The sequence below is a fragment of the Semicossyphus pulcher genome, unplaced genomic scaffold, assembly GCF_022749685.1.
Source record: "Semicossyphus pulcher isolate SPU_LCO1_2020_fin unplaced genomic scaffold, fSemPul1.0.p SCAF_13, whole genome shotgun sequence".
Lineage (NCBI taxonomy): Eukaryota > Metazoa > Chordata > Actinopteri > Labriformes > Labridae > Semicossyphus > Semicossyphus pulcher.
The window spans coordinates 27,606,315-27,620,062 of record NW_027211637.1 but is presented as its reverse complement, the minus strand read 5'-3'; the positions used below and the strand labels follow the sequence as shown (position 1 = coordinate 27,620,062).

Sequence of the window (13,748 nt, the reverse complement as noted above, 5' to 3'; positions counted from 1 at the left end):
AGAGCGGTGGCATTTCTCTAATTGGCACTTGTTCAAGCCAGAATGAGTCAGTGCGTTATTGTTCGTGCTTGGTGTAATCCATCACAGCATCACCCCTCCCCCCGCTCCTCACAAACGTGGCAGTTTGACATTTGCTCTCACTCACACAGTTGTTTTGATGGTACAAATCTATACTAGCGGCATTATTCATAGCTTTTTAATGTTATTTTGGTGTAAATTTTGAAACAAGTGGTGGAATAATAATAACGTTTCTGTTCCTCTGTTTTTATTTAAACACGTGCTTTTACAATGCTCATATATTTCTCTGACAATGTGCTGTGTTTTCATAGTAGATGAAACCTGTTGAATCCATCGCCTCGGTTTATGGACTGTTTCTAACCCTTCTAGCTTTGCCTACTATTGTAACGTTTCTTGATATGATCTTGTATCCCTTCCAACTGTTATGATAGCACTGAATTTCCAATTTTTTATTAAACATTTTGTATTTGTAATAATAGAAATGTTTGAGAAAATGTTCTGGTGATTGATATCAACAGTTGTTAGTTCAGATTAAAAAAAAGTCTAATATGAGTTCATTTTAGATTTTAGATCATTATCAAGACTCACAATAACGAGTGACCCAGTGTGTAATAAAGTAAACTGAGATAGCAAACCGTATCGGCCGCCGATCGTCTTTCTTTTGTTTCCACGAGTCTGAAAATCAACAGCGGAGAAAAGAGTTTGTTGTTTTTATTCTCCCTCGGGATGTGATGTTTTATCAGTTCTGTGACATGATTTTCTTTTCTTTGATTAAAAGATTTATGCAAAGTGGCTGCGCTGTTAGTTTTGTGGCAACATACACAGCAAATAATGACAACACAGCCAGAGGCTTAACAAGCAGGAACGAGCACAAAGGAAATGAGATTCTGTCTGGATCAAATGGTCAAATTAAATGAAGGGAGACCACACACACACACACACACACACACACACACACACGTGTAGAAGATAGCAGTAAGACTTGACAGCCTCTAATAAACAGAGTGGCTTTTACATCTTTCTTTGTTTTGGTGTATTGTGCACAGAAAAAAGGTTCAAACGAATAAATAACAGTACAAAAGATCATTCATTTCCTTAAAAGTGTTTTTGATGTTACAGCTGATCTGAAGTAAACAAAGAAAGACTGTAAATAAGAAGTGGACGTAGCCAATGTTACATCATCCATTGTGGACGTTTGACTGGATTTTGTCAATCACAGGTAGCCATGCCTAAAAGCAAACCCTGCTTTATCATCTATTTAGCTCCAAATGGGTCCAAAATTAAAAATAAAATAAAACATCCTCCATCAAATTATCAATTTTCTTTCACGTATCTGGTGTAAAGTCGTGATAGAAGCAAGCTAAGTCCAGTAATACTTCTTCCAAGCAAAGTTTCCAGCTCCTCCTGATTGATCCCGAGGCATTCCCAGGCTAAATGAGATATCTAATCCCTTCAACATATTCTCAGCCAATCCTGGCGTCTCCCACCAGTTAGATAAGCCCAGAAAACCTCCAAAGGAAGGCACCTCGGAGACGTCCTAATCTAGAAGTGAACAAGCTCTTTCCTTTTTCTTTAAGTCTGAGCCAGGCCACGCTACGAGGGAAACTCACTTTGGTGGCTTGAATTCGCAATCTCGTTCTTTCAGTCTGTACCCAAAGACCAGGACCAAAGGTGCTGATTGTAACAATATTCAACTGTTAAAAACACCTTAAAGTGCTCTCTTAAACGAGACCACTTTAAGGTGTTTTTTTACATTGACATGTTTCGACTGCTGTCTTCCTCAGAAGAGTCACGTGATGTTGTGACATGTCTTATCAGCTGTTGTTTATGCAGATTTATGCAGATCGTCCTGTGAGATTTGACAGGACGATCACGCCCACTGCTAAGAACAGCATCACAGGTGTGGGACAACATAAATGCCCCTTCGTCCCCACTGTCCTTTGGGCCCATTTCCGGATCTCAATGGCCTCCCTGATCCAATGGTGGCACACGTGACTCTTCTGAGGGAGACTGCAGGAAGACAGCAGCTGAAATATGTCAAGGTAAAAAAAATATCTTAAAAAAAAGTACTGTATTAATAAGACCCTGATATACTTAAACTCCTTCCGTGGAAGTACCTTACTTCCAACCTGGTGGGAGCAAAGCGACATTTTCCACCAGGGAAACACGGCCTAAGACATCAGGATGTATTGAATAAGACTTGAAACCAGAAATTGACACCATAAACTCATTAGGAAGATGTTTACCAAAGTAATAAATCCATTGACAAACAGGGTCATTCTCTGGTAGACTTACAAACAATTGACTTCCTGTTGCAACCAGTGGAGTTGCCCCATACTGGCCATTAAAAAGAAACCATTCTTTAAGGCACTTACTGAACCAAGAGGCTACGTCAGCTTCTTATACACAGTCTTTGATATTAAATCTACCGCGAGTGAAGAGTCCCAAGGCTACTGAAAGACAAACCGCTCGTATGTTTTTATCATTGCTTGTGGAAACATGACATCACTTCCCTGCTGTCAAACCAGGAGTTTCTTTTTCATGGTCAGTCTGTAAATGATTTGGTATCCGTCGTCCCAGGCGTAGAGCTGCTTCTCCTCGGGGTTGTATTTCAGACTTGCGTGGGCTCCGTACCTCCTGGGAAAGTAGAGCAGTGGAGCCTCCTCGCTGATCACCATGTCGTTGACGTCGAAGAGGCACTGAACCCGGGACCGGCTGGCCAGGCGGGTGTTGTAAACCACATAGACGGTACCGCAGACTATGAAAGCGGCCTCTGCGTTCTCCCGTGGGCACCGGGTGTCCCAGATTTCTTCGATATCTAGTGTTGCAGGGTCCATTTTTGCGAGGTGGATGTTTGGTTCACTTTCGCTGGCAGCATAGAGGATCCAGAGGCCTTCGTCGTCCGCTGCAAGGTCGGCAACAATCTCTGGATTGAGGTTGTAAACGGTTGCTCGGCCCTCCACAGGGAACATGGCAATATCTGTGATTGACCCACTCATGAGGTTGTATTTCACCACGTGCAGGTCTGTTTTATCCTCCTGCTGGATGTAGTACAAAGAGCCGTTATAAACAGCGCTGCCAGGGCCGCTCCAGTCAGAGGGAAGCCTGATCTGTCTGCTGCTGGAGACGCCAGGAGAGCTGGAAAAGTCTCGCACAGAGTTGAACTGGTAGATGTCATCCCCTGATGTCCCATTAAAGACGTAGACCTTGGACGATCTGGGGTCTCTGGTCCACATGCCCTTGGGACTGCCCACTCTCTTCAGGATCTTCACTGATCTGATGCCAGAGAGGATTTCCACACAGTCTGCAGAGAAAGAGAACAAAAAGAGAAGAAGAAAAATGTTTTTGTGCTTGAGAAATACGAGCGAAAGGTCATGTTCACAATCGAGTTTTTGCTGTACTGTTGCTGTGCGCCAAGAGGTTTAGGTGATCTTTCTTGCCAGTACATCAAACATTTTGTCAAAGAACCACATGTCTTCTTGTTCTCACAGTCGTTAATCTCTTGAATTGATGATTGAACTTGGAGAGAATCAGGCTGATTCAAACAACACAGTCCACCAACCACAAGATACAGTTGTAATTGGACAATCGCTGTTTGGAGGTGGATTTTAGCAAACTGTGCAGTCACATCCATGCTAAAATTGTGCTCTTAAAATCAATCCATCCATGCTTTCTTCTTGTAAAACTAAATATGACCTGTTCTTGCAGGTTGAACCATCCAATTTCAACCAACATTTTCATGAACTCCGCGGTCCTTCCATCAATCAATCTCTCACTTTAAGTGGCACAAAGCAAGGATTCATTACCAAGCTAGCGGGGGGAAAAAAAGGTACGCCCCCATGTCTTTGGGTGGTCGCCGCCTCAAAACTTTTCACTTTCCGGGCTGTAATTGATTCTCTTCGAGGAAAGTGGTGTCTGTGACAGCTCCAGATTAAGTGCAAAGTATTTTACAGTCGACCGCTTCAGCAGCAGCTCCAGTCCTGTAAGTGTACACCATCGGGACCTCACCAACTTGTGCTTTTTAAGACGCCAACTTTTAACCATACCAATCAAATTCACAGGGCGATGTCCTTTCTGTCTGTTCCACTCAGAAATACATCAAAATATGTGGAAGCTTTATAGTCTTGAAACTCACTTTTCCAACCAAGAGACAAGATAGCCAAGTACAAGAACAGTAATCTCTCCAATAACAGAACTGTTCTTACTTTGGCAGACATGTTTGTTCATAAAGGACCTCATCCCTTGTAGTTAGAAGCAGATGGGAAAGAAAGAAGGCCTTAAACCGCTCTGATCTGCGGCTCCAGTTGTTCCAAAGTCATGCTGTGCAGCTGTGCAAACCCAAAGACCTTTATTCCTAACTCTAGTGGTGATCCTGTTCATGTAAAGACACATATATGGGGCTGAATTTTGACGTAATGTGCGTGAAACTCTATTTCAATGCTTGCTGTATCAGAGCAGCAAGACATGGAGTCACACGGAGCGACTCTTGAGTCAAAATGTAATGACAGCTGTTGGTTGTATGCTCACGCTGAAGGGCCTTTGTCAGTCTTGTAGAAACATAACCAGACAGTCCTGACAGACTAGATCAGAGCTCAGTGGTGTTGAACTCTTCAAAATAAATACCAAAGGATGTTTTATCAATCTTTTAAACTTGGCTTCAAAGATTTGAAGCCAAGTTTTCAGGCGCTTTAAAGGGCCATTTCGCTGATTTTCAACCTCAGTCCTATCATGCTATTATGGCGAGCTGATGCCATTATGGAAGGAAAAAAATGCGATTACGCTCTGTGCCTTTGGAGGACGCTTTCCGCTTCTCCAATGGGCCCTGGAAAACCTCCGCCAGATGACACGTTTTACGTAGTCCGGCGGAGGTTTTCCAGGGCCTATTGGAGAAGCAGAAAGCGTCCTCCAAAGGCACAGAGTGAAATCGCATTCACCATGGAGCTTGCTAAACTACACTTCCTCAATCTAGGACGCCCACCTCCGATGCCATGTCTCGTTCACAATCGTCAGGTTTGAAATGTAGACTGCAGACACGAAGATTGTTTAGACGATCCACCGGCATATTCTCGTTGTATTTCCGCTCTGAGCCGCTGCCTGCAGCTAAACGGTAGTATTTCACTCCAGCCTCTCTCACTGGGCCGTTCCTTTCAGAGGCAGGGGCGCAATGCATGCTGGGTGTTGTAGGAATGTAGAATGGGTGAAACCACAAGCTGTCCACAGCTATGGCGCCAACTTCAAATGTTATTGCTTCTATCGATTACACAGAACACCAGCTTTGGCTGACAGCGGCTTTTTCCAGGGGTGAACTGCTCCTTTAAAGCCTCTCAATGGTAAGTAAAAGAAAAATTGTACGTTAAGGCTCCTGCCCCTCAAATTTTATGTCCAATAATTGTACAAAATGACACAATTATTATAAAAATATTTCCCAGGTGTGAAGTTGATATAATTATAATCATTTAATTCAGATTTATGTGCCCGGCTGACACAATGTGTCCCATTAGCCTGATTCAGTGAGCTGCCATTACTCCACTGAAATGTTATTTGCAAGCTCACATTTAGAAAACATTAAGCGGCCCTCAGCAGTCGATATCTGGCTCTCCAAATGAAGGCAAATTCAAAGCAGCGAGGGGGAAATAGGACACACAGGCTCGTAATTAGAGGAAGAATTAGTGCAGCACACAGATGCTTCAGGTTAATATGAAAGCTTTCAGTAAAACACACGAACAAACGACGTCCCCCCTGACGCCGTCCTGCGGCGAAATCAGCATCAGGTTTATGAATCTGAAATGGGTCCCCACAATGCGCTGAGGTTGGTTTTGGGTCACTTCACAGACCTTCACAATGGCTCACTGTGTGCACAGCTCACTCCTGCGAACATGAGCATGCAGGGTAACGCCGCAGCTTCAGGGCAGCTTCCTGTCCCTGCTCTCTGCGGCACAGACGCAGCTCCAGCATGAACAAGAGGTTTAATACACAGAGAATAAAAGAAAAGGTCTTTGTGCCGTCGTCTGCTTTGTATTGAAATGTCGGAATGAGAGAAATGTACCTTGATTACTTTGAGCATGACAAGCATTAGGATTCTGAGCAGAGCGTTCCTGATATTACTGCATAACTCCTGGATTTACGTGTTATTGATTGTCATATTAAGCGAGAGTAATGAAGGAATCAATACGTTTTTCATTTGCTTTGAGTCTGTACAAATGGTAACAAAGGGATTTTATGTTCCGCCATTTGTGGATTTAGCTTTTGGAACCAATTACACACATAAATATAGATCTGTTGCTGTTGTGCACACAAAAGCAAGTGTGAGAAACTTTTTCAGCGATTTTGGCAGCTCCTTATTTCTTGCTGATCCTGTCCTGTACATTCATGCTTTGTATTTTCTAACATAAAATCTTATCCTACCTCTTTTTTACTACTTACTACGGAGCCCCCCAAGGGTCATGGCCAGAGTTTTTTTTTAGGAAGACTTTTGCGTTACCTCGCAATACTTATTTCCCCTTCCGTTCCTCGTGAGCCCTATGTTTACTTCCGCTGGAGTGGATTAGCACTGCCCATTGAGGTGCCCTGGCCTGAAGTCACACATGTAAATTGTTGCTACAATAAACATTGTTCATGTTATCTTTTTTATATTTGTGCCATGACAGCTTTAATGTGTTAATACTTTCATACAGAATATACGTAGCACACTGAGTCTTAAGTAACCCCTCTGGGATCCAGCTCTCTCAAAATCACACGAACATCCTCTTTTCTTACTCTCTACATTTGGTATACATCCATCTGTATCCATGCAGTCATCCTGAGTACAGTAACTGTTCATGAATGAAGACGACAGCTTCCTGAAGATTAACGTACTGCTTTCTTCTGGAGAGACCTCTTGATCGAAGAATTCGTTTAAGTTTACTTTCACTAATTGCATGACCATCCCTATTGAGCAGTAGTACTATATCAGCATCCGTAATGTCCAGTTGAAAGTAAAATTCAATGAGCTGATCCGTTCTGCTGCGCTGGGAGCGGCTGAGCGAAAGTATATGGCTCAGAAGGACCAGAAGAGAAAAAAGTATTGGTAAGGTAACTCAAAAGTATTGCGAGGGAACGCAAAAAAAAAACCCCTTAGGGGGCTCCGTAACTTACTGTATCACACACTGTGGAAAATGTAATCAAAGGCTGTTTAGGCATTGTGCTGTAAATCACTTTGTCAAAAGAACTACACAGAAAAAGTTAATAATTTTCCTGATGGTTTTGTTTGCTGTTTTAGGTCATAAAGAGGCATCAATATTCATTTCAGTTTAAAACACCTCACAGTACGCTTAAGGCCGGAGATATTCTTGCTTTTTAACCTTGCATTCGCGTAAACGACCGGCTGCGTTATGAACGTAATTGTTCACGTACTTGTCAATGCACTGCGTGTGTAACTGGAGGATACCTCTAGAGGGCGGTCCAGAGAGCTCAGGCTGTTTGCAACTTCCGTACATGCGGGATGCAAACAACAGACGTGGCGACACTCAAGGAGGTTACTATGATGTTAATTCTGAGATCGCGGCAGAAAAAGCTTTTGTGTGTTTGGTGGACAGAACACACCGTTGGCCCCCACTCTGTTTCTCAAATACGTTCCTCTGTGCACGGACGTAACGGTCCTGGAGCTGTTTCCATTTAGTTTTGCAGGTTTCCACGGCGACTTCTGTCTCCAGCTGTTTTGACAGGCATGTTTGTCTCTGTGCAGTGGCAATGACACATCGTACAGATGTGGATAATTGCGCACTTGGTCTATTAGCTTGTCTTCAAAACCATTGTTGTCCCTGCTGCTGTGTTGACTCTGTCACATCCCCTCTGCCCTACACTGCCCTACTGTTCATGTGCACACTGTTGTGTACGTGTAGCGTTAATTTTCAAGGACGTGCACAGCCGACGCTCCAAACAGACGTAAAGAATGCGTGGCGGCCATCATACACACGCGGATGCGTAGTTAAAAGCGAGTCTATCTCCTTCGTAAGTGAAATCTGACAATATAAAGTCTTGTGTGTTTCATGTAACTTAAAAAAACTTTCTGTTCTAATTTACTGTATTAGCCAAACAAATGACTCAGTGCAGCAGTTATATCTGTTTGCAGCAGCACGTCGTGGGATCTGAAGATTATTAAGACAAACTCTCTGCTCAACAGCTCAAACAGAGGAGGGGCTCTGCTCAAATAAATGAGTTGCATCAAGCCACAGTTTCTGGAAAACATGACGTCCGACTGACTCAAAGCTCGTCCTTTAAATGAGTTGTAACAGCACCGTGTTTGTTTCCAGTTTTCCAGCGGCTTTTCCAAGACAGCGCCTCTGTAAAAGTGGTTGTACAGTGCCTTGTTTGATGTGTAATGCTTCTTGTAACTAACTAAGCTACTGTATAGTGTGGGTGTAGACTGTGCCAGGGCTGTCATGAATGAAAAAGAGAGCTATCCTGCAGAGAACAAAGTGTGTGTGTACTTCCCTGCAGCTCACCAGAGACTTTTGAATGCACCTCCTCCCACTCTTCTTCCGCCTCTTCCTCTCCTCTGCTCTCCTGCAGTCCCCAGGCTCCCTGCTCCACCACCTTGTCTGCTTTATTCGCACAGGCCCGAGGCGAAGTGTTGGTCTCCACGTAGTCCATCTCCCGCTCCACCCGGTCCACTCGATGTCCGGCTCCGTCCAGGTCTTTGAACAGCAGGCTGTGCTCCTTGCTCAGTGCGTCGATGGCCTCAGCAGTGAGCTTTTTGAAATCTTGCAGCTCTGTGTGGTAGCGATGGGACTGTTCGTGCCAGAACTGCATACGATCCTGGCAGAGCATAGAAATGTGAAGGATTATTTTTATGCCTGAGGTTTATAAGCTAGCAACAAGATAAAGACTCTGCAGCTATGCTAGCAGCTCTGTGAGGCTTTTCTAAGGCCCAGAGGTGCGTTACACTAAATGCTAACAAGTTTATGTTGAGCAGGATTTATTGTAGCATGCTAGCACAAATCACATCCAGTAGTTGCTGGAATATTGTAGTCTGTACAAAAGTGAAAGATGTGCCAACATTAGCATCCCTAGATGAAAATATCTCAACAACCTAAGAATGGAATTTCCTAAAATCTCGCACAGGCTGTCGAGATCCCAGGAGGACGAATCTTGCTGAATGTATTCATCCTCTGACCTTTCTGAGATTACCAGCAAGACAAAGTGTCCATGCCTGAACATCTATTGGATGGATTGGCACGAAAACGTGTACAGACAGTCACGGTTCCCAGATTAGGCGTCCTGCAAACCCACAAGCCTACACACTACCTGCTCAGCACCCAGCAGCAGAGACACATTCAGCACTTGCCCTAAAGCATAGTGATGGACACGAATACAGAACTAATAGTCAGTAGATATTCGCCAACATGACTCCAAATTAATAATAATGTTTCTGCGTGTTTCCTTGTCAGAGAGAAAAAAAAATTTTAAAGATATTTTTTGGCCTTTTTATTTTACTGAGAGGACCGAGGACAGTGTCAGAAACAGGGGAAGAGAGAGTGAGGGATGACACGCGGCAGAGGGCTCAGGGTGGGAGTTGCTGCCACATCGAGAACGATAGCCTCTGAACATGGGCCGCACGCCTTAACCGCTGAGCTACATTGACGCCTGTTAGAGTGACTTTAATTCTATGACCCAATATGTTCAAAACTACTGCCTCAACTGCATGTTGTGTTTAGGAAACATCAGCATGTAAGCATTTCTATTGTGATCATGTTAGCATGCTGATGTTAGCATTTAGCTCATATAATCTCTATGCCAAAGCTAAGCCTCACAGATTGGCTAGTAGGCTCAATCCCAATTCCATCACTTTGCCTGCTGCTTTTAGGGTAGGGTGTATATTTGTCTCCATCCATCCATTATCTATACCGCTTATCCTGTTCAGGGTCGCAAGGGGGGGGCTGCAGCCTATCCCAGCTGTCATTGGGCGCGAGGTGAGGTTACACCCTGGACTGATCGCCAGTCAATCACAGGGCTGACACACAGAGACAGACAAGCTCACACTCACACCTACCGGCAATTTTATAGTCACCAATGAACCTAACGAGCATGTCTTTGGACTGTGGGAGGAAGCCGGAGTACCCGGAGAGAACCCACTCATGCACGGGGAGAACATGCAAACTCCACACAGAAAGACCCCCAATGTCCTAAACGGGTTTGAACTAGGAACTGTGCAGCCATAATGGCTCCTCCTCCAACATGCTCTTGATATGGAGCATTTTAAATATGCAGACTTCAGACTGATTGGTAGAGTTTAATTCTCAGAATGCTTTGCTAACAGAGAACTGTTAACATGGACAATTGCTGGAAAAGAAGCCCATATCTTCCTTTCCATCCATTCATTATCTATACCGCTTATCCTGTTCAGGGTCGCGGAGGGCTGGAGCCTATCACAGCTGTGTGAAAGGCGGGGTACACCCTGGACTGGTCGCCAGACTCACACCCACACCTACGGGCAATTTAGAGTCACCTACGAACCTAACGAGCATGACGGAGACCAGCGCGGAGAGAACATGCAAACTTCCTTCCTTTCCAACAATATATAATTCTTTCATAATTCTTGGTTTGTCATAATGAGCAATTCAGACAAATGGCTTTTCACAATGTCAACGGAACAGCATACACAACACTTTGTGACTGACTGTACAGTTCTTTCCATGTTGCATGTGTGAAACTCAAAAAATATGACTTTGTAAGTGGTGTCTGAAGAATTTTAACCCCTACACCGTGCAGCTCTGATCTTAAACCACCTGATTCAGATCACTCTGGAAAAAAAAAAAGAGGTAGGGCCAAGGGGGGGATTTGGGATTGGACCATAGTCTTGTTGCCTATCATAAGAAATCCCGGATGGTAGAATGAAATCAATCACAGCCTTATCATATCACCAAAACAGCCGTGAGTGTGATCAGCGTAGTGACACTCGGGCTGACAGGTAAATTATTCAGAGCAAAATGTAATAACTGACGGCCTCTCCGCCGTCTCGTCCGCCTCGGTTTCATTTTCTCCCTCTCTGCTTGCTGTGGGCCTCGTGGTCGAATGGAAATGAAAGTTCAATGAAAACTTGCTGATGATTCTTGCGTGTTCACATCAATGCAGCAGCCGAGCCAGCATATTGGAAATGAGACATGAGGGAAGCCACAGGGGGGCGAGGGAGCCGGATTTAGCTGTAAATAGACAATTCATTTCATGCGGTTAACCGCCCCAAGATTGTCGTTTTCACGTTTGCAGCAACATTTGATGAAACAGGAAAACCCCAACTCTGAAAATTCACTCAAAGAAACATTAAAAGACTTATTTAAATTAGCTCACTGAATTTACTCCTGCTGTTCATATCACATCTTCCTTTGCCGTCTCTCACCTCCCTTTAAAGCACAAACTGAACCCTGTGTAATTTCATTCCCTTCCCTCGGGCTCTTTGTTGTAACGCAGCTTCATCCTACCTTTGCAGAACGCATCTTTCTATTAGGCTGTTGTGTTGTTTGGAGCCATGGCAGCAAAAAGGTCGAGCTTGTACTCATTACGGATGTGTCATTGTCTGAAAGGCTGGAGAAATTGTAATGTTGTCGGACAGAAACTGCGTGTTGCATGCATCGGCTGATATTCCCCCAGAGGCCCCTGCAAAGTTGATGAGCTGAGCAGAGATTGCATTAATTGGAACGCATTAGTTAAGATATTAAATTCACATAAAAGGAGGAGGAGGAGGCAATCAGAAGGACGAGAATATCCACCGATATTTTAATTTTTTAATGACTGCAGAGAGTCATTTAATGCATGGAAGGCGACACTGTTTTGATCACTTATTATGGGTCATTTAAAGACGTGTTTCTTCTTACCTCGATAGCCAACAGCCTGTTCTCCAGATAATCCATCAGCCCCTGGTAGTAATACTGAGCTGCAGTCAAAGTCCAGGCAGTGGAAACAAGAAGGACAAACACCGGCTTCATTGTGAGCCGATCAATGTGACAGCTGAGTCTCTTTGTCCGTCCAGCTTTTACAGGATTCCTCAGGTTTGACGTGTTCCCCTGCAGATCTGTCCACTTTGAAACTCTTGCACCAAGTGTGAGTAAGTCGTGTCAGAAGGACAGAGAGAGTGAGAGGCCGCTCTGAGAGTTTCTGATTCTTTGACTGCCCTCACTTTGCTGGAATGTTTTCACAAACTCTCAGGGAGGAGCCTTGAGCCTCTTACCGCTCTCTGTCCTCACAACGTGAATGTGCTGCTCTCGCTCTGTGCGCGGCATGTGTGTTTGTTGCACATGTTGTACACACTGTCATAACCAAGTCGCACAAAGAGTTTAGTCAACGAGTAGAGGAGAAAGTATCCAGATCCTTACCTGGAGGAAAAATACCAGTGTTGTGACCAAGTCATCTTTGCTCAAGTCCCAAGTAAGTCTCAAGTCATTTGGTCCAAGTCTCAAGCAAGTCTCGAGTCATTTCTTCTTGGGTAAGTCAAGTCAAGTTGAGTCAAGTCACTTTTTTTCTCTCATGATCCAGCACTCTTACCTGTAGTGTCCGGTCTTTATAAAGAGAAAACACAAGGTGTTAGCAGCTCGTCTAATAATTATGTTATTGGCCAATTTATAAAACCTGTTCACAAAGTATGACTGTGAATTGTATCTGTTTTATCTTGGCTCAGACGCAGCCATGATGATGGTCTGCTCTGAGACCGTGTTGAGTAGTAACGAGTACGACTGATGAGGCTTCTCTTTGGGGGCGTTGATGTTACGTGTTGCCATAGCGAGGAGTTTGACTGACAGCCAGTCCTCCTTTTTGAGTCGTCCAATCATGATTCCCAGTTTGCGCTGCATACACACTTGATAGTTAGACAGAAACTTGACAACAGTGAATTATATCATTTTATATTTAACAGCGAACATTCAAACTTATGAACACACACAAGTCATCCGAGTCATCATGCCTCAAGTCACGTCGAATCTCAAGTAATTTATTTTTTTGTCAAGTCAAGTCGCAAGTCATCAAAACAGTGACTCGAGTCGACTCGAGTCCAAGTCACCAAGTCTCAAGTCCACATCTCTTAAAAATACTAATTCCACGCTCCAAAAAATATTCTTTTACAAGTGAAAGTCCTGCATTTAAGACGTGAGAAGAATTCTTCCTGTGCTGCTGGATAAAACTGCTCATTTCAGCCTTTTACTGTGAACAGCTCAAAGCCCACCTGTGTGATAATCAGGCTTTTAATCAGCATCTTTATATGCAGCACCTGTCAGGAGGTTAGTTTGTGTTTGCAAACAGGAAGTGCACACTCTCAGGAGTTCAAACATTTAGTTAAAATTTGAGAGCAGAGTTTTGTGTTCACAGAAAAAAGATTTTATATCACCTGGTGGAAAAGTGGGAGCACAAACAAAGGCTGACTTTTCATTTTTGTTCAGTGTAGTTCAATTTTGTTTGTTATTTAGTTTTTTAAATCTGTTAATGGTGGAAAGACGACGTTTTGAGGGCTGTTGCAGGAGGGGGGTTTCTCATTTTTGCATTTTGTGCACAATGAAAGTCAATATATACTAAAGTTGCACATTTATTTTTTATCTTCATCATGACAGTTATTGTGAAATCACACATGGATTTAACAACTTTTGTTCTCTGACGGCCTTTTTACTGAGAACTTTTCTTAGTTTTCTTGGACAAAAGACGAGGGGGGGGGAACTCTTTTTTCAGGTTATTTTACTTATATGTTATTTAAAGATGTAAATAAATGTCTG

General features: G+C 43.6%; 1 protein-coding gene across 1 annotated transcript; it reads right to left on the bottom strand.

The window, feature by feature from the left end:
* Positions 1-2,537: 2,537 nt before the first annotated feature.
* olfml3a (olfactomedin-like 3a) lies at positions 2,538-11,978 on the bottom strand. Its single transcript, XM_069660909.1, has 3 exons — positions 11,868-11,978; positions 8,502-8,814; positions 2,538-3,322 (listed from the first exon to the last, which is right to left on the bottom strand). Exons 1-3 carry the CDS (start codon positions 11,976-11,978, stop codon positions 2,538-2,540), a joined length of 1,209 nt encoding a protein of 402 aa, XP_069517010.1.
* Positions 11,979-13,748: the final 1,770 nt, after the last annotated feature.